At 33.9% G+C, this 21,766-nt stretch overlaps 3 protein-coding genes across 4 annotated transcripts; 2 read left to right on the top strand and 1 right to left on the bottom strand.

Moving 5' to 3' along the window:
• The first annotated feature begins 462 nt into the window (after positions 1-462).
• On the top strand, positions 463-5,137 carry LOC140054482 (uncharacterized). The gene is made up of 7 exons (XM_072099483.1): positions 463-662; positions 916-1,046; positions 1,182-2,086; positions 2,424-3,302; positions 3,416-3,639; positions 3,883-3,954; positions 4,548-5,137. Exons 1-7 carry the CDS (start codon positions 507-509, stop codon positions 4,671-4,673), a joined length of 2,493 nt encoding a protein of 830 aa, XP_071955584.1. The 5' UTR covers positions 463-506; the 3' UTR covers positions 4,674-5,137.
• A 52-nt stretch (positions 5,138-5,189) lies between these two features.
• Positions 5,190-11,982, bottom strand: LOC140054483 (uncharacterized). Of its 2 annotated transcripts, none has more exons than XM_072099485.1 (7): positions 11,898-11,982; positions 11,326-11,545; positions 10,620-10,706; positions 10,376-10,504; positions 8,396-8,536; positions 7,842-8,018; positions 5,190-7,487 (listed from the first exon to the last, which is right to left on the bottom strand). In XM_072099485.1, the coding sequence occupies exons 2-7, from the start codon at positions 11,540-11,542 to the stop codon at positions 7,042-7,044; spliced, it is 1,197 nt and encodes a 398-aa protein (XP_071955586.1). In that variant the 5' UTR covers positions 11,543-11,545; positions 11,898-11,982; the 3' UTR covers positions 5,190-7,041. The 2 variants fall into 2 exon arrangements, with proteins under 2 accessions (XP_071955586.1, XP_071955585.1); XM_072099484.1 differs by having other exon boundaries at positions 5,191-7,490.
• Positions 11,983-16,972: 4,990 nt separating this feature from the next.
• Positions 16,973-18,988, top strand: LOC140055113 (sulfotransferase 1A3-like). The gene is made up of 6 exons (XM_072100320.1): positions 16,973-17,112; positions 17,535-17,764; positions 17,960-18,086; positions 18,174-18,268; positions 18,543-18,711; positions 18,813-18,988. Exons 1-6 carry the CDS (start codon positions 16,983-16,985, stop codon positions 18,923-18,925), a joined length of 864 nt encoding a protein of 287 aa, XP_071956421.1. The 5' UTR covers positions 16,973-16,982; the 3' UTR covers positions 18,926-18,988.
• The last annotated feature ends 2,778 nt before the right edge of the window (positions 18,989-21,766 follow it).

Here is a 21,766-nt window from a genome sequence, read left to right as displayed (position 1 = left end):
GATTGTAATAAGGATACATATTGAAGCAACAACAGTAGAAATATGGATATAGTCGTTGTCCATTTTTAGTAAATTGTCCTTACTATACTGACTCACAGAGATTTAAGTTAGATTATAGTTTATACTCTCGATACAATTAAAACGAACATGACGACAATACAATGTACTAGTCTACGTCGCATCCGGACAGTCCATGGGAGGTCCACGTGCCGTTTTGTTGACAAAAATTAGGCGTGCCATTAGTAGGCCTACTTTATTGGACCATTTAAGTCGTTTTTTTATCTCAGAATTAACATTAATTTGGTTATTTTAATTATTCAGATATCTGCATTCACAAGTACATGTTCGTGATTCAAATAGTTTAATGTGATTGATGAAGATTTTTCTTTTGAAAGCTGTTTAATTTTGTAAGCGCCAAAAAAGAAAGTAGCAAAACTTCATTGACCGCTGGTGGCGGGCGAAGTTATTTTGGTTTTTAATGTTTTTATTTTGATGGTACACACACAATGGCGGGATCTACAATTTCCCTGCAAATGCTTGATCGGTGTTCTAAACCAGCAATAAATAAATCATGTGTAGCCTCGATTAAAGTCGAAAATGATAATGTTCAAGTTGTCTGCAACGGAGCTAAATTATACATTTACGAACAGGGAAAACGCACGGTATATATGTTAAGCCTCCCTAATTTATTTATATAGCTGAAGAGAGACGACTCCTTGACAGGTTAGACTCACTTAGCGGCCCGTGATTTATCAAACATTCCTAGGGATTATAGAAACGTAGTGGGCCTAGAGATATTAAATGTTTATAAATTAAGCCAACATTATTATTATATTAAATTTCCCTCATTGATGGAGGATTCCTGACATTCACAGGTGACAGGGGAGGCATAACATTTTTTTTCTGTAATTTCAGGCAACTTGTGTACTGCCCGGAGATTGTCACTGTTGGTGTACAACATTACTTAATGCGATGACAACATTAATTTGTGGGTTAGAAGGTGGAAGAATATGTGCAATTAATATCAAAGATATTATCAACAAAAAGTAAGTTTCTATGTGTTGTTTAAAAGACTTAGTATTTATTAGTTAAATATTAAATAAATTTCAGAATCTTAAAAAAAAAATGGTATGCCAAATGAATGCATTTGTTTATTTTTAATAATTTTTCTTTTGTTTCAGACTGCCTGTTAAGGCAACCTCAGAATCTGACTCAACAGAAGATATATTTGCAGGACTTTTGGACGACGATGAGACGAAGAGTTCTTCAGCTGAAGATGTTTTGATATTAGACGAAGGCGCCGTTATATTGAAAATTACAAATTTAGTTAACGTGTTGACTGTTGGTGGTTGCTTATTCACTGCATCTATTACAGATGACAATGATATAATGATAAAAGTATTTCAACAGAAAAATGACAATTCGTATGATAACAAAATACACTTTGAACATACATGTGAAAGGATATTTAAATGTCAAAGGTCAAACGACATGCATCAATGCAAAATGTACTGTGTTGAATCAGAAACCATAGGAACTTCTTGCCCGTTGCCAAATATGGTCATTATAAAAGATGAGTTATTCAATGAGATATTTAGTCCGGAGCACAACATGATGGGATCGAACATAGTCCTCATAGGCCTTCCAGATGGTACGATTGTCACCATGCCGTTTAAAGATGTTACCACCTTCACGAACACACCTGCGTCAAATAAAAAGATTTTATATAATTTATACCAGCCTTTGGCTTTCGTTTGCGCAATACGAGTTGATGAGACTCGGAAAAAAGAAGACAATTTGATGCTCTTGGGAACAGAAGGGAAATTAGTTACCATTGGATTGAAGAGTAACAGCGGGGAAAATATCACCATGTTCCAGGAATGTTATATTCAAGAACCAGTATTATCTGTGGTCAAAGTCTCACCAGATATGTTGATGTACTCAACTGGCAACCAGTTGCTGCAGGTACATCTTAAGAGACAGACTTCAGACCAGAAAAGTTTATCAGATATGTTGTCATCAAATGACCTGGGTGTCAATCAAGTTGTTGCAATATCGGATGTCTTTCACAACCAATCTCAACATGGTACATAAAGCATTCGTTTAAAAATTCAAAATATATAAAATCACTACCATGGGGATAAATGGCTTAGATGTGATATTTTGCCCCAGACTGAACAAATCAAAGGGTCTAAGTCTATTCCTCAGAATCAACCTAACCGAAGCAAAAACTCAGCGACCATATATATCTGACCAATCTCTAAGCCCACCTAGACTAATCAAGACTATCACATTATTTTTTTTAGAGCCTCTTTCCAATATTTAACAATTTTGTCCACATTAACCACTTTTTTCACCAATGACAGGAAATTTGAATGAAATAAGTTTGTAATGTTTACACATATATAATAATTCTTTTCTAGATTCACCACTTGGGAATGTTTTCCTGCTTACAGCAAAAGGAAATATTGCTAAACTGCGAATTCCGGAAGGAATTATCGGCGCACCACATTCGGCTAGTTCCGCTGGGAAGGAGATACAGGAACTTTTAAGCGCTATCAACAATTTGGCAACAGAAATGAGTACAATGAAAAATAATTCCGAGCTACATAATGCCATACTTGTGGAATTAAACAAAGCTTGTCATCTTTGTAGTGAAAGATCATCATCTAGAAAACAGTCTTTCCCATCTAATGCTCATTTAAATATTGATGATCAGGGAAACAGAAAAGAATTAAGTATTTTATGTGAAATAACCAATCGCAGTTTGTTTACAATGAGTTGTGGTTGGTCATTTTATGTCACATTAAACGGAGAGCATGATTGGTTCTCACAAAGTGGTCAGCGCAACATTATGTTTAGTGAATCAATACCTTTAAAAGTGTTTCACCCTGGCGAGACACAAAGGTTAAAGTTTAATTTAACAGAAGAGAGGATCAACCTTCCGATTGATATTTCGATGGCAGTGCATTTCGATGCTTCCAATTTGGTAGCACAACTTGATCCAAAACAAACCAGGATGTCAAAGGTCAACCTTCATGCTGATAGCATTAGTATTCCCTTAAATGACATGCACTTTGACCTTTTAGATGTTCTACAACCTTTGACACCACAATACATGGGAAACTCATTTAATGTTGCTAAATTCTTTCAAACAAATTCTGGAACATACAAGGCTAATACCAAAAATGATGACTGGATGAAAAAGTCTAACCCAAAGTTTCAACATGTGGGGGCAGAAAATGTATCAATCGTCCTACATTTCAAGACCTTTAACCTTTGCCAGATAATTGCTTCAGAAGGTATATTTCGTGTCTTAACAATTACGCAACAATATAAATTAAGCAGAAACTATTTGAGGAAACTAAGTTCAAATGAAAAATATAAATTCTTCATATCTAATCTAATTTTTTAGGTGATTTAAATTATGAAAAGGTGTTTCGATGGCTTTTACCTGCAACCCACCTCGTCCCGCCTGGGGTATGCGTAAACCAGGCCACCATGACAACGGAAAGTCCTAAAGGCTTTCGTGTGATATTTATGTTGTCAATGAAGGGAGAAGAGGTGTCAATCACTTTGAAATCTGATCAGTTACAAGTGTTGTCGCACGTTGTCATGGCAATTCATTTAAAAATGATGGTGAGACCCTGTCATTAGTTTTCATTACTTTTTTTTCCAGTAATATAATTAATAAAAATGTTTTGATAATACATTGTTGTTTAAATGTTTGCAAACCTTACTTACTTTTTTCAGGTAGGTTAAACAGGGAGGTATAAAATAATTGTATACCTCCCTGGGTTAAAATACCAACGTTTTAATGTCCTAAAGATCTCTGCCATGTCCACAGATTTATCGATAAAACAACTAACTTTTCTTTTTTAGAGCTGCTTACAACAAAGTACAAGCAAACCTTTTACATCAGACGAGTTTGAAACCAAGATCAACAACTTAAAGGTATACAGAATTCTAATGAATGACCTTTAATTAAAGTAATTGATTGAATGTAGTAGTAATTAAACCTAGGAACAAGTGATGTGAATTCATTGTGCACATACAGGTTGTGCTTCCTGACACTATTCTTCAAACAATCAGTTTTGGTGGATTCTAAAGCCGATTTTCCACTAGGCGAATGTGTTTGCGTGAATCAAAAGTGCCATGCTATGCGCTTTCGAGTTTCTGTCTGTCATTTGACGAATTCTAGTTCCTTTGATTTTTCGCTTCAGCGAAATTTACTAGTTCGTATTGTTTCTACTTTTTGCGAAGCGAAATATTGTGCAACCAATCAGGAAATAGGCTATGATGCTTTCATAAGCACTCATGCGAATTGAAATGCTCAGTAGCCATGCTAGGAACATGAACATTGCAGTTATTTGCGCATGTAGTGGAAAGAGAGTAGGCAATTTTTTTCTCTTCAAAACGTTGGATTCGGTGAACAAATTCGCCTAATGGAAAATCGGCTTTGCAACAACCAATGACACAACATGCATAGGTCCAAATCAAAAGCACCAGAGTCTGTATTTTAATTGTACTTTTGTTGTTAATTACAGGAAATTTGTGATGAAATTGAAATTTTGAAAAGCAGAATACCGGAAGGTACTTCACAGACACACAGTCAACAAGACGTGAATGAACAAATGAAGATTTACGTAAAAGCAAGGAGTCAACTGATTTGACATAAAAACAATGATTAGGCTTAAAGCTCTGTCTACACTATCAAACTAGTTTGACAAAAAAAGGTGTGATGTGCCCAAATATGGTAGTGATATGCTTAAATGTTTCCTAATCAAGTCACTAAGAGACTTTATGAAACTTTTTTTTTTGCAAACTAAGAGTTTCCTCAGGTCTGTAAGTGTACACTATCCAAAATATCAAAATAGACAATGGCTCAGAAAACTCATTAATGCAATTTAAAAAAAAAATTGTACAATGTATTTAGCTATAGTCATAATAGATAAACAATACTAGTACAGGGTATATCAAAATTACTTAATTATGCAATTAAAAATAGAAAGATTTCCTGCTAACCAAACTTTTCAGTTTTTAATTGTACACAATAAACAATATTGAAAAAAATAATTATTAAAATGCAATGGAAGTATTTTTCAACTTTATTTTTATGTAAATTCAAGGTATGTGAAAAGCAAAGTAAATGACAAAAATAAGATCATTACATAATTCATTTTAATGAACTAAATTTTATGAAATATAAGCAGCAATACACAATTTTATAATTAACCAATAAATTAATGTAAAAAAAAATGATGAAAGTCCATAAAATGAGTAATATCTGTTTTTCAAAACTATGTGCAAGTTTAGTCAAATGATACAGATTGGTGGCATTGATGTATGAAATATTTATTTAATGAAATAAAATAACAAAACTATAATTATTCTATATTACGAATATTTTAACACCATTTATAAGGATGTGGAAATTTGAAACCCTTAGTTACCAAATGTAAGGTGAAGCAAATTGTGTGTGTACATAAAAAAAATGTATGTAGGGATCCAGCATTGTGTATAAAGGGGTATGGTGTCGGCTCTTGCGAACGGCATGAACAATAACATGTACATAGTGTGCCTCTTCTAAATCCACTTCTGGTATGTGATAGAGCACATGTACATAATGTGCCTCTTCTAAATCCACATCTGGTATGTGATAGAGCACATGTACATAATGTGCCTCTTATAAATCCACATCTGGTATGTGATAGAGCTACCAGAAGAATAAATTGTACTGTAAAATATCAACAAAACCATTCTTGTCTGAAAACACGAGATAAAAAAAGACGGACAGACAGAGACATACAGAATCAAAATCATTATCTTACCACATACTATTATATTACAGTATACTAAATCTATCTGGGTAATTATATTTTATTAATCTTAATCTGCAAAGTTTGTTAGAAAATGTATACATGTCAAATTGGGGATGAATTTACTACCAAAATGACAAAATAAACATACCCCTATTTAAAAAATATGTGTTTTACTCAATTATTGATGCTCATAAGTAAGATTTTCGGTATAAACATTTAAATAAGACATGTATTACAAAGATTATCAATGTAATCATTACTTGGAATAATAGAATCATTTTCCAACGACTATATTAATATTATTTACAATTTTCATATATTTTATTCCAAAATTTAAATCAGTGTAATGATAAACTAAATATTGAAACTTGTTATTGTTGGAACACAAGAACTATGAGGTATTATCAGAAGAAACCCCTATAAAGGCACGTCCCATGAAGGTAAAGGGGACACACCTTGAAGACTGTCTCATTATAGGCGTGTCCCCCTGAATGTAAAGGGGACATCTTGGAGACTGTCCCTTTATAGGCGTGTCCTGAAAGTAAAGGGGATGCCTTGGAGACTGTCCCTTTATGGGCATGTCCCCTGAATTTAAAAGGGACACCTTGTACACCTTTATAGGCGCGTCCCATGAATGTAAAGGGCGACACCTTGGCTACTCTCTTTTTATGGGCGTGTCTCCCGAATGTAAAGGGACGCCTTTGAGACTGTCCCTTTATAGACGCGTCTCCTGAATTTAAAGGTGACACCTTGGAGACTGTTTCATTATAGGTGTATCTCTTGAATGTAAAGGGGATGCCTTGGAGACTGTCTCATTATAGGCGTGTCCCCCTGATTGTAATGCGGACACCTTGGAGGCTGTCCCTAGGCGTGTCCCCTAAATGTAAAGGGGACGCCTTGGAGACTGTTCCTTTATAGGCGTGTTCCATGAATGTAGTGTTAAAGTATATAAACCCCTCATTTATTCAACGGTGTTTCCTTATGGTGGATCTACTGTATCTAACGTCTGTGCATGTTAACCAATCAGTGCCTTGGAATTTGATGGCAACTATCACAACGCAAATTTTGTCAATGAGCATGATCAGATGTTAAGCAATTTGATTTGTGGTGCGTGCCAGAATCAACAAAGTCTACTACAATCTTACTATAATCTAACAATAGGGGCAATAATGCTTTTGTACAACATGTAATGTTTTCAATAATTTTTAAACACATAATTTTACTTATAGCCTGGGCCAGGTTGGTAACTAGGTCTGCCATATGGCGAATTTCTAGTATAAGGATTTCCACCACCGGGAGCACCGTATCCCGGTTGTTGTCCCGGCTGTTGGTACATTTCTTGGCCCTGTGGTACAGTTTGTCCATATTGACTGTAAACTTGTTGGTTTGGTTGATTTGGTTGGGGAAAGCCTGGTGTTGGCATTTGCTGTCCTGGTTGTTGTCCTGCGTACTGTGGTTGGTAGCCTTGCTGCGGGGCAGTGGTACCATAACCTTGGGGTTGTTGTTGTTGTGGTCGGTAGCCAGGTTGTGGTTGCACTGCTGGTTGTGATGTCGACGTTGGTTGTGGTTGCTGTACCGCTGGTTGTTGTTGCTGTGCCGGTGGTTGGTTGTAAGCTACAGGAGGGAAGCCTGGTTGCTGGTTAGCTTGTTGAGGTTGGCCAACTCCTGCTGTGAATGAATCAACATAAATTATCAATATTTAGAAGAAAATAGAAGACTATTGTACAGTACAGTATAGGAGAGAAGCTGTAACTTGGTGGTTAACATGCTTGCCTTCCAATCTCAAGCTACAGGGTTCAATCCTGACCTAGTGCCAGGGTTGTAACTCACAACTCTTTCAACTTCACTCCCTAAGCCTCAAATGAGACTTAGTTTTATAAGCATGATAAATTGTTAAATAGTTTATCCATCCTGTAATTGGCGAGTTACCCGCTGCTGAATGCGTATGAAATAAAAAAAAGTATATAAAACATTTATTACTAATACAGTTCTAAAGGGGGAAGAACAAAATAAGCATACCATTGTAGGGGCTAGCCTGTGAAGGAGGCTGTTGTGGTGCAGTAGCTTGTGGTGTAGCACCCTGCATCGGTTGCTTAGGCTGCTGCTGATGTTGTTGCTGCTGCCTTACTTGATTGCTAGCTGATGAGCCTAGACTTGATGTACTATCAGCTGGAGAAGCAGACCTTTCTGGTTGCTCTATAAAAGTACAGTAAATAAAAATTTAAAAAAAAAAAAAAAAAAAAAAAAACAATAACTTTATATAATATAATAACTTCAATTTATAGTAGCCAACTCTTGTCACATTGCTTGTATACGTTTGCCTCTCTCCACCCAGGTGTATAAATGGGTACCCAGTTAGATCAAGACACATCTTTGTGCTGATTACCAGCTGCATTATTATGGGAGTATGTTTCCATACGTGTTTGATTAAAAAAATGACCAGGGTATTAATGTGCAGCACATTAAGAGATTGCTTTTATGCGGTATATAAGAATGAACTATTATTTTTATTATTACTCATATAAAATAATAATGAAGGGTTTGAATATAGAGTTGGAAGGCTTGCCATTTACCTGATTTTTCTCCATAAAAAGAAGCACTAATGTCAGAGGCCTGACGTTGCTTGTAAGGGTCAAACATAGCAGTCTGTTCACTGGTAACATTAACTGCCTTTGATGCTGTATCAACATCTTGTGTGGATTCAACTACTTGAGCTAGAAAAACAAAAGATTGAAAGATAGATTTAAAATGATTACAATTGGTGGAATAATACGTGGTTCCCCCTAGAGACGCAAGACAACAACGTAATGCAATGTAAAGGATTTGACCAATCACAAGTGATGGATTATTCAAACTATCGCTTGTCATTGGCCAACTCAATTGCGTTGTGTCTAGCTCTTTGCGTTGCATCCTAGTGGGAACCAAGCTTAAGAAGGCATAATTAAACATTTTACCTTTATCTGAATGCAAATATCCATAATTAAGTCTAGGAAAACTTTGTCTATCCTACTCTTACCAAAGCAATCTAACAACAAGATGTTGAGATCCAGAGATCAAAGTGTTTATCTGTTGCTGCGACACATCAGTTCCATGCCCAACAGACACCGTGATGGAACATGCAAATAGTACAGTACGGTTGGTATTTGCCGCAGCCAGACATAGGATCAAAGGACTGTTACTAGTTCCTATCTTGTTCAAGGCAAGCTCACTGTCCTGTTGTTAGATTGCCTTGCTCTCACTATCACTATAGTATGGATGAATGATGAATTCTTGTATAGTCTTACTTACAAACAAAGTGTATACAAATTACTATTATTCAACTTTTATTGCCAAAAAAAAAAAAATTTTTTTATAATAAATTAAATTACAAACAAATATTTTGGGTACACTGTGCCTACGATGTTCAATATTTTTTTAAAATTATTAAACAACATCTATTTTCTTTTTGGTAGGGTCAGGGAGATCTCCCTGGTAGGATATGATAATGATAGACAGATGCCTTTTTCACAGGGCTCCTGTGAAAGCTGTTCTGGCGAACTCTCGTATGGGAGCTACTGTACAAAGTGGTGGAGAATGGAGTGGTGTAAACACTTCCTCTGCTTTACTTATTTTTTTGGTTATTTTATGATATTTTATGGATCATTTTTGTGTGTAAAGCGCTTAGAAACATTGTATTAGGCGCTATATAAGGCTACTATTATTATTATTAATCCTTATTAAGTACTATAACATTGTTACGGTAAACACATGTAATTTAATGTGCGTATAGCTTCAAGTGTACAATGTTTTAAGAAATTGTTTTCTTTTCCTTAAGGAATAATTTAGATGTTCTACTTGTCCTTGTATACTGCTTTAATTATTAGTGTGTACTGCTTAAATAATTAGTGTTTACTCAACGCGATGCAATTTTCGCAACGCATGAGATTTTAAAGGCCGACCACTGGTTTGCGATAAAACTGAAACCAGAGTCTTCTCGGATAAGGACTATAAACCGTAGGTCCAGTGTACACAACTTGCTCGTGTGCACCTTAAAGAACCTAGTACATCTTTCGAGACGAGTAGGGGGTTACCCCGGTGTATTAGTAAATCACAGCCACTGATCACCAACTGGGCCCTCTGGGACATCAGTCTTTGACTGAAGAGGTTACCCAGTATAAATATATATTTCAATCAATCAATCAAACATTGTTAGTAGTTTAGTTTAATGTTTGTTTTTGTATATGTTCGTGTTTGTCTGTGTTCCCTCCTGTAAGTGGTGAACCATGAGCTCACTGTTGGTTGGGAAATGAATAAATAAATAAATAAATAAATAAATAAAAACAATAATTGTTACAATGTATAGCCCGTAAAGCCAGCGTATCCATTTTTATACTTATGCATACTGTGTGGCAGATTATATCATGTCGTTAACAATAACCTACTATTCGATCACCTAATTTTATTTTTTTATTTTATTTACATCCGTTATGTAGGATAAAGTGTATAATAATAATTGTTGAGACAAATCACGTGGGAGAAGCGCTTTATAAATTGAGTACAGTGCATCACCTTACCTTGTGTTGTGTCTGTTGATGTTTGTTCCAACGAATCCATTAATTGTAGGACTTTGTTTCTAATATCAGCTAATTCTTGTCGTATGTGCTTAACTTGGTCACTTTCAATTGGTTTAGGTTGTCCATTTACTGATTAAAAAAATGGAAGATGATTGATCAATGTGGACTAGGGTTTGGCAGGGGTGTGGCAAGGGTGTGACAGGGGAGAGGGTGTATACCATATTTATTTTTTAGAAAGACTTACCAAATAAAGTCAACTTCAGAATTCTATTACTGCATTGAATTGCAAAGGACAAATCTGAGCTGTCAAATATAGTAATCAGATCTCCATCTAAAGAAAAAATATAATTTTATTTAGAAATATTTAGTGGATTCTTTCATGAATAGGGGTTGGTTATAGATATTATAAAAAACATATATTTCCCCTTGTTTGTCAACTAAATAAAGTATTTGGAGATATTTAGTGGATTGTTTCCCCCTAATTGGGTGTCCTGATTAAAGGCTGTCAATATATGTGTTAAGCGTATATTGCACCTCATTGGTTCACAAGACAGTGTCCCCTAAATAGGGGTGTCCTGAACTGGGGTTGGCAATAGTACAAAAACATATAGGCCTCTTTCCCCTTGTTTGTCAACTAAATAGGGTGTCTCATAAATAGGGTGTCCCCTAAATAGAGGTGTCAGGCAAATAGGTGTCCTCCAAATAGAGGTTTCTCCCAAATAGGTGTCTCCCAAATAGAAGTGTCCCCTAAATAGAAGTGTCCCCTAAATAGAAGTGTCCCCAAATAGAGGTCTCCGCTAAATAGAGGTGTCCCCTAAGAGGTGTTCGCTAAACTATTAAATTGTTGCAATATTGTTGTTTTAATCTGCCAAGCAAAGTGAATTTCCATTTTTATGGACAAATAAAATTTCTTGAATCTTGAATCTAAATAGAAGTTCTACAGTGCTAACCTTCATCTTTATATTTTACTACCACTTCATCGGTGCTATTAAGTTTTCCTCTAAAAACTCGCTGCATCATAAGAATAAGTTCATCATACGTGATATCTTCATTATGAATTGGTATTCTTCGAATGTCGTCTCCTATTTGAACTTTGATTATTAGTTTGTTACTGAGGTCAATCTGCGGGAAGTGGGCATCCCCAAATCGAAGTTCTGAACTTTCCATTTTCTAAATTTAAATTTTAAAAAATGTGTTTGTTATTTTTACTTATAATTATATAATATACAGTAAACTTATATAAAATAAATAAACATAACACAGCAGCCTATATCTAACTGTCAAAATCTAGACTAGGCCTGTGCTACTTTAGGCAGGCATATCCCGCTCGAGTTTATTATGGTCGTTCAGTCTGTTCAGTCGCAGTGACGTGTAGATTAAAGAGGGTCGTCAAATACGGATTCTAGGCCTAGCCTTATTTAACAAATTACTAAGTAATTATAACAAAATAAAAATATTTTTTAACATAACATGAATATTTGTTTACTGCTTTGTAATAATGAAAAATAAAAGTATTACTTACAAAGCGTTAACAGTCTGAATTTTATTCGAACAGAAACTATGTTTTCACACCCAAAAACCAGTGGTCAAACCCGGTCTCGTGAACGTGGAGAACTCCCTAGCTTGCTCAAAATTATATTTTCTTTAAAAATCCCAAACCTTATATAAATTATTGTCTTTATTACTCTTACCTTAATTATAAAAAAATGATTTAATTATATTAGACTATAATTTAAACGAGTAGAATCATTACATAATGGTGCAAAATTTATTTGAAAATTAAATTTTAATTTTGATGGGCTTAAAGAGTTTGAAGTTAAATACAGAGCCATATATATATATGGCTCTGGTTAAATAAACATTAAAGCGCCCCCAATATAAACAAAATAATACAGCTTGGTATAGTTAGTAATAATACTAAAGATTTTAGCAAGATTCTAAATGTCTAGTATATAATTTTATTCAGACTACAAATTCCGAAAGTAAACCTATGTATAAATGTTTAATATTGCCCAGGATATTTTGCTGTTAATATAAAACATTTCACGTGAAGTAATGTTAGCAATTTACATCTGTACGTCCACGTTCTCTACCGGCTGTAAATTAATAAAGTCAGTAGTACAATATATTCACAATATTGTACACTACTAACAATAACATATTTTTTTTATGATCAAGACAGCTGACAAATTATCAAATTTTAAACTTCCTATCCGTCACGTGGCAAGAAGATCAAATGAAATGGAATTAAGTTTTATTACCTTTTCAATATAAGCCGTTTAAAACTCTTTTAGATGATAAAGAAAAAATATTCTTCGCTTTATGAATATACATGCCATAATTAATACACATTGGCTATAAAAATACAATCGATTTCCATCAAATTAATTATTAATATCATATTATAGGCCTACTCACAATCTTGCCCTGTTGATTAGACCTTATAGATTGAATCTCATTACCGTACATTATTATAATCAGGGCCTATAATAATAATTAATATCACATCCGTTATTACAAGATGTCTTAGGTCAGAAAAATAAAATTTTTTCACTGGTATTCTTTAACAATTGTATGTAGCGATTGTTATTGTAATTTTAATCAAACCTCAAATTTTCACTCTCGTGAAGAGCACGGGTGAGTTTTTATTTTTTTATTTATCGTCTTTTAAATAAAATAAACTTATTGGTGTCTTTTATGCGGCTAACTTTTATTACGATATTCTGTTATAAATAATATGTGTGTACATTTAATTTGTTTAAACATTTTTTCTGATTTATATGTTACATAAATATAAACTTATTAATAGGAATACTATCTTCAGTAAACGGATTAGGGCTCGGTTAATTTTTTATTCAGTTATAAGATATGATGGTTAAATGTCATGTAATGTTACTTTTTTTCACATTTATTTAGTCATCAATTACAGTACATCATAATTACAGTACAACTGAGAACAGGGATCCTGCATAAAAAAGCTGTAGCTTCGTTTTTTTGTAGGACCCTTTTACATAAGAACAAGTATATAGAACTTAAATAAACAAAGGTGTTGTTAATCAGCATATAGTGATAAAAAGTATTTTTTAACCTGTTTTTTTATACATTTATTTTGTTTCTTTAAGATAACCGGTTTATTACCACCATTACAAGTGAATTCTTTCCACAATTTTGGTCCATGGGCCTATATGTGTATAAACTGTTGACTGCAAGTTAGTCTTGTGAAGGGAATTTCGAATTCAGTTTCTGTTCTGAGGTTATGAGTAGGCCTAATACTTTCACAGTAATTAAAAATATTTAAAATGTGATGTGGTAATTCATTGAATTTTACGTTTGCCATAAATCCTATGACGTTTAGTTTGTAAATATCATAAACATTTAATATTTTTAGTTTCTTAAACAGTGGCTCTGAGGCTTGTCTGGATTTAGAGAAGGTAATGCATTTTACAGCTCTCTTTTGGAGTTTTAGTATTCCTTCTAACGTGCTCTTGTATGTATTTCCCCATATTAAGTTACCATACTGAAGGTGAGGTAATACTAAGGTGTTATAAAGACTAATACGGACTTTATGAGGAAAGAATTCTCTTACTTTTAAAAGTATACCAATTGCCCTAGACATTTTTTTCCTAATAAGCTGTATGTGATGTTTCCAGTTAAGATTTTCGTTTAAAATTACACCTAGAAATGTCACACATTTTCTTTTCTATGTAATAACACATTATTCATTTTTATTTTAAACTGGTTTTTGTCAAAGTTCTTTTGGTTAGTTCAAAAAACAACGTAATTAGTTTTGCTGACATTCAGTAACAGCTTATTTGCTTTAAGCCATACGTTTATTTTTTCTAGTTCAATATTCATAGTATGGTTTAACATTGTAGGGTCATCTCCCCTTGTTATACAAGTTGTGTCGTCAGCAAAACTAATTATATCTATTTTACTACTTGCTCGACTTATATCATTGATGTAAATTAAAAACAAAAGTGGTCCTAAAACAGAACCCTGTGGCACCCCTATATTGGTGTCTTTTAAACATGATGATCTACCGTTGGCATAAACATATTGTTTGCGGCCACTTAAATAGTTTCTAAACCACATTAAAACGATGCCTCTTATACCATAATGCGCCAATTTGCTCAACAGAATACTGCGATCGATAATGTCAAACGCTTTTGACAAATCCATAAAGGTAGTAAGTGCATATTCCTTTTTTTCAAATGCATTTAATATTTTATGGACCAAGTCGATCATAGCATGAGAAGTTGAGTGTTTGTTTCTAAATCCATATTGATTGTTGCTTAACACTTTACATTTTGTAAGATAATTGTATAATTGATTATGGATAATCTTTTTAAAAACTTTCGAAAAAATGGGCAACAGCGATATGGGACGATAGTTTGAGGCCAAATGGCGGTCCCCTTTTTTATGTATGGGAACAACTTTGGAAATTTTCAACTTCCCTGGTATTAGTCCAGTTTGAAGTGATAAATTAAAAATATATGTCAGCGGCTTTAAAATATTGTATTTTACTTCCTTTACAACTTTTGCTGAAATGTCATCAAATCCGGGGGCTTTGTTTGAATCGAGAGATTCAATAACTTTTAGTACCTCCTCCTCATCAACATAGCAAAAAAACATTGAGTTGCGTTGTTTGTTTGTGAGGTATTCAGAATATTTTGTCGTAGTAGACTCAATATTGTCTCGAACCTTACAACCTACATTAATAAAATAATCATTAATATGATTTACAACATTTTCGCAACCATGTATAGTTTCATTGCTATGTGTAAAAGAAGATGGAACTTTAGTTTTTCGTTTATTCGGATCAATTACATCATTTATAACATTCCATGTTTTTTTAATATTACCATTTGTTCGATTGAAAAGATTTTCATAATACATCTTTTTGGCGATTTTGCACGTGCGTGCAAAAGCTTTTTTAAATTCTTTATACGTATTTTTGTTTTTTACAGTAGGGTGTTTTATGAACCTTTTATACAGTACATGCTTTCTTTTACTTGACCTTAGTAACCCAAAACTCATCCAGGGCTGCTTGAATTTGTCATACTGTTTTGATGACTTTACAGTTTTTTTAAGGTGTTTGTTATATAGAAACTTAAAATTATCCAGAAAATCATTATAAGCGATTTCTGGATCAGTCGCTTCATATACTCCAAGCTACTCTGCACTTAATAAATCACTATTTAGTTTCATAATATTTCTATTGTTAACTATATACGTGTCACATGAGACTGAGGTGCCTTTATTCATGTGCGTGTTTACGTGGGAAGACGAAGCAGAGTGAGTTATTTGATATACTGGTAAATGGTCGGAAATGTCCGAGACTAGTATACCAGATACAGTAGAACTTTTTCGGAAATTGTATTTGAAAATATGTTGTCAATTAGTGTTACTGACTGATCTTGTATTCTAGTTGGTTTGGATATAGATGGATAAAACGAGTGAGACATCATTATTTCAATAAAATCATTTACATCACTGCATGTTACATGTTTAAGCAGATTGATATTAAAATCTTCCCTGATATAACATGGTTTACCTTCTTTGTCTATAGCAGTGAGGACATCTTCAAGTGAATCATTAAAAACATCTATTTTCATGTCTGGTGGTCTGTAGACAGTACCAACAATTGCATTTTTACACTTTTTTTCAATTATCTCAATAAACAGACATTCACAGAAATTAATTTTCAAATCGGTTCTTGTTTTGACCTCTATAGTATTTGAAATAAACAAGCCAACACCACCTCCTTTTCGATTTTCCCTGTTGTTGTTTCACACTAGAAAACAATCTTGCAGCATCGCAACGTAATGACGCAACGTAAGAAAATACCCTTCTATCAAAAACGGTTTTAAAATACGTCGCCGACGGTTACCATAGTGGGACGCGCAATGTTATGTTCTGACGGCCACGGAACGTTGATGATACGCTGCGTCTACGTTGTGTTGCATCTATTTAGGTCGTTGTATTTGTGTTGTATTGTTTTCCTGGTGTGGGAACCAAGCTTTAAAATACGTCGCCGACGGTTCCCACAGTGTGACGCGCAATGTTGTTACGTTCTGACGGCCGCGAAACGTTGATGATACGCTGCGTCTACGTTGTGTTGCGTCCTAGTGGGAACCAAGCTTTAAAATACGTCGCCGACGGTTCCCATAATGTGACGCGCAATGTTGTTATGCTCTGACGGCCGCGGAACGTTGATGATACACTGCGTCTACGTTGTGTTGCGTCCTAGTGGGAACCAAGCTTTAAAATACGACGTCGACGGTTCCCATAATGTGACGGGAAATGTTGTTATGTTCTGACGGCCGCGGAACGTTGATGATACGCTGCGTCTACGTTGTGTTGCGTCCTAGTGGGAACCAAGCTTTAAAATACGTCGCCGGTGGTTCCCATAGTCTGACGCACCTCACTGTTATGTTCTGACGGAACGTTGATGATACGCTGCGTCTACGTTGTGTTGCGTCCTAGTGGGAACCAAGCTTTAACATAACATTAAAAACAAAAACAATGGTTTTGATTTTATCAATAATCAGTCCAAGATTACTTAATTTACTTAACTAGTTTTCTTTAGAAGAAGTCGGTATCCAATATGAAGGAATGCAATCGTATTGTTGACGGTATACGTCATCCATGGGAAACAACAGATGAAATTCTGGAGGCGATGAAAACGTTCGAAGTGCGAGAAGATGACGTGTGGCTCATAACATATCGAAAATCTGGTAATAGCGACGACAATGATTAAAATAATACATACTTATTAAGTCTACATAGTCTCCCCTATTAAGGTCGTTGTATTTGTGTTGTATTGTTTTCCTAAGCATCTTGAAATTTCTATCAGAGATTCAGAGATTAACGTTACTTTCTTTGGACATACAATAGTTATTATTACTGTATTAGTGATGTTAAAAAAAATATTGACTTTTCTTTTCTGCTCTTTCTTCTCTCTCTCTCTCTAGCTTTCTCTCTCCCTTTCTCTCTCTCTCCCTCCCCTCTCCCCTCTCTCTCTCTCCCCCACCCACATCTCTCTTATTAATCTGGCATTTTTGATATCGTACTACTCGACACTTTGGAAATGACTGAATGTCTGTTTATCTTTTAAAGCCGGTCACACTGATTTTAATTTCGAATACTATCAATATAGGTACTACATGGACAGCACAAATTATTACAATCCTCTCTTGTGGATATGATGTCAGAAAGATAGATGAAATAGATCCAAATGATCGTGTTAGTTTCCTAGATGTATTGAAACCAGGTATGACGGAATTTGCACATGTAACGACAGCTAAGAAACCATCGCCGAGGATCATAATGGGGACCCATTTTCAGAGCCGCCACATGCCAAGGGAACTCACCACAAAGAAACCAAAGGTATTACATGCCTTATAGCAATTATTTAGGCCCAATACATTATTAATGTATAGGCCTAGCTAGATGGTACAAGCAGCTGGTAAACTACTGTAGTCCTATCTATAGTCTAGCATCTAGTTTACTGTTCAATAATTATAGGCCTAATAGTTGTACTTTACTTAACACTCTTGTAACTTATTCAACCTTGTTTTACAGATTGTCTACGTTGCCAGAAATCCTAAAGATGTCGCCGTATCTCTTTACTATTTTCACAAATCCAATAAATTGCTAAAAACATTTGAAACATGGGATGAATATTTACAGGCTTTCTATGACGGTGATCGTAAGTATTTAAAAAAGTATTTACAATTATAAGATAATATTCATAAATATAGCTTACTTTTGAAAATAATATTAATAATCTATTTAGTTGTAGGTGGTTCGTGGTTTGATATGAACTTATACTGGTGGAATAGAAGAAATGAGGATAATGTATTATTTCTCAAATATGAAGACATGAAGGAGGTACTCAAAAATTCAGTTATAATTCCTTGTCTGTTCACAATTCAACTGTAGCGATGGTTATCAGTTTTAATGCACACAAAAATATACGTGCGCGTACAATTAAAGTGCAGGTAGTAAGCCTTTGCGCACGCTCGACAACATGTGTCTCTTCATTGTTTTAATAGGTAACTACCGTTATATTATAATGTTTTTAGAAAATCACTTTTTTCCAAAACCTCTTGGAAACATAAATGTACAACGGATCAATATAGACTATTTTATTTTCTATTTTCAGGATCTTGGATCTGCCATTGTAAAGATATCAGTGTTCCTTGGTTGGCCAGTACCTGAAGGAAAACTGGAAGAGGTTGTTAAACACTGCTCATTCGGTAATATGAAGAAAAACCCTAAATTCAACTTTAGAGAAATGATTGATATTTCAGTATCTCCCTTTATGAGGAAAGGTAGGCCATGTCTTTTCATTGTTTACGATAAAAATAATATAATATTACATTATTTTATTAACAAATAAGTTTTATTTGAGTGTATCAATTTATTTTTATAGGTATGGTTGGAGACTGGAAGAATTATTTTACTGTGAGCCAAAATGAAGCGTTTGATCATCTCTATGAGGAGAAAATGAAAGGTTCAAGCCTAACGTTTAGATTTGAATTGTGAATGTTTAAGATGTGTTGTCCCCAAAAAACATGAAAAATGAAGATAATAAAATCATACTTTGAATAGGCCATTTTAGTTGTAACAATGTTAATCAATTCCATAGAAACAAATCTAAAAAATATAGTGCTTTCACTTATCAAATTACAAAACAAACGGTTACATTCAACCAATGGCAGCCAATTTGACTATTTTTTGCTTTAAATTACAATTTTCAGGTAATTTTTGGTCAAGGTGAAAAATTATAAAAAGTATTATTATAAAATTGCATAATAAAAAAAAATGTTTTTAGGGGGATAATATATCTTTAGGCCTAAAAAGAGAAGACAACAACAAATCAATATCTTCGTATATAAAATGTAGGTTCAGTAAATTTATTGTAATTTGCAAACATATAAAAAAACATTTACATTGAAATTAATTTGAACGGTTTCGGCTAACAGCAAATAAATAGAACTTAAACTACGTGGTCAAACTATCCCCCACCGGACACCATCCCGGTATTTCTAGAACTGGTTTCGGGTTTGGTAAAAAATTAAACCCTGCCGGACACCAACAAAGTGGAAAACAGGGTTTATGAGTAATGTTCTTGAAAACGTAGAGTGAATAACGTTTACTCTTACAGACTTCTCACTCATTGAAAGAATATCGGGATATATTTATAATTTATCTTTCGAATAGAATAAAGATAATCTCAACTGATCAGGCCCTGTAGAAAATGCAAATTAGTGACATTGGTCATCAGATATGCGGGTTGAACTAGGCTATAATATCGGAAAAAAGTAGTTTTTTTATTTGGTTAATATAGCAATCAATCCAAGATTGATCTAATTTAAGTACGGTAGTTATTATTTATTATACAAAATACAATAGTAGTGTACATGGTGATTTATAAATGCAAGGTTATACAATTGCAGACATATCAACTTTGAATCACACTTATTTTATTCCGCTCGTTTTATGAATATACATGCATTAAATTAAACTACAAATTATCTCTAAAGTTAATGAAATAAATTTCCATCGAACTTCTGAAATGGATTATCATTCAAAGCATAGATGCACAAAGTGGCATTTGAATTGTTGAAGCATAACACCCGATTCTGCTACTGTCCACAGGTGCTATCTGTAAAACTATAGCAAGTTATACACGTTGCTGTCTGCTATAAATGCTGTACTTTTAACACACGGTACACTGTCTGTAGCACAGTGTGTGTTGACAATTTACAATGATGTACAACCATAGGCAGGTTTTCGTACTGCCATGCAAGAATGGATAGGTACAGTGTACCGTGTGTTAAAAGTACAGCATTTATAGCAGACAGCAACGTGTATAACTTGCTATAGTTTTACAGATAGCACCTGTGGACAGTAGCAGAATCGGGTGAGCATAATTATTACATATTTATTATATCCAGAAAGATTGACAGTTATAAACAAATTCGTTTTAAAATCTACAATAAACATTTAACTTAATCATACTTTATCTCAGTAGACTTATATAGGCTACACCTACCTATCCTATCCGGGCCGTGATAATTCTTTTCGTACATAAGTTTGGAATTACTTATGGAACGTTGATACAAAGTTTGCGGTACACCACGTATATTAGTTCTGAAAAGAACTGTTGAGTTTCTCGACGTTTCGATCAATATGCTTTGATCGTCCTCAGGAGTGAGTGACATTCTCTCTCCTGAGGACGATCAAAGCATATTGATCGAAACGTCGAGAAACTCAACAGTTCTTTTCAGAACTATACGTGGTGTACCGTAAATTTTATATCAACATTTGATTTCGCCATGCAAACCTTCAAACAATATATCACTTATAGAACATCACAAAATAAACATGAATACAATTAGTAATTATTATCCATAAGGTGTGACGTAAGAATCGCATCAGGGCCATTTGGCCCATAAAGGCTACAAATGTATCCAGTGAATTGAATGCATTTAGAATTGGAACAAACAATTTAATCAAATTTAAACAATATACTAATCAAATTAACTGAGATTAATTTAACTTTGAGTATCGAAATTCACCTTCCGATAGTAATTACTGTATTAATAATATAAATGTATTTCAATCATAATCCACTTACTTACTGTATTATTTTCTTAGGAAACATATAATTGTGTTTTTCTGTATTGACGATTTGTTAAAGATTAGCGTCGTGGAATCTTACTATAATAAGAATACACAGCTCATTATTAATGAGTTGTGGAGTAAGATCATGCTTGCTGACTTAATACTGTTTGTCCGAGATTTAAATCTACTGACAGAGATATCGTGTATTCAAAGTATTTAATACAGCTAGAATCGTATCTAGTTGACTTGCGATAGTCAATTAGACTCTATTTAATGACAGCTGCAGAATCGAGTATTTAACATTATTATTATTTTGTTATGGTTTAAATACTTTAAAATAGTTATGAAAATATAAATACTGTAGTATGGAGATACAAAATCAACAAAAATCAAATCTAAATCAAAACAAAGTAAAACAGCCGGAAAAATTGGAAGAGCTTTCGGGCAACACTAGCCCTTCATAAGTGCAAGAAATATAGCCTATATATATATATTTCTTTTTTTTAATTTATGTTTGTATAAGAAAAACTTATAAAAATCTGTGTAAGTATAGTAAAAACATTCCATAACAAAGTTATACAAGAAATAAAACGAGAATCGACGCTCTTTTAAAATTTCACATCTAATTGGAGGTTTATTTTTATAATTCAAACACCTTTTACGGATAGAAAAATCAGAAAAAATATCGTAAAAGAATAATTAAATTAATTGCAGAACAATATTTCAACCCATCGGCTGACTGACGTTATTGTTACC

Source organism: Antedon mediterranea, chromosome 7 (assembly GCF_964355755.1).
Source record: "Antedon mediterranea chromosome 7, ecAntMedi1.1, whole genome shotgun sequence".
In the NCBI taxonomy this organism is placed as follows: Eukaryota; Metazoa; Echinodermata; class Crinoidea; order Comatulida; family Antedonidae; genus Antedon; species Antedon mediterranea.
The sequence above is the reverse complement of the archived record's forward strand: the minus strand, read 5'-3'. Positions and strand labels throughout refer to the sequence as shown.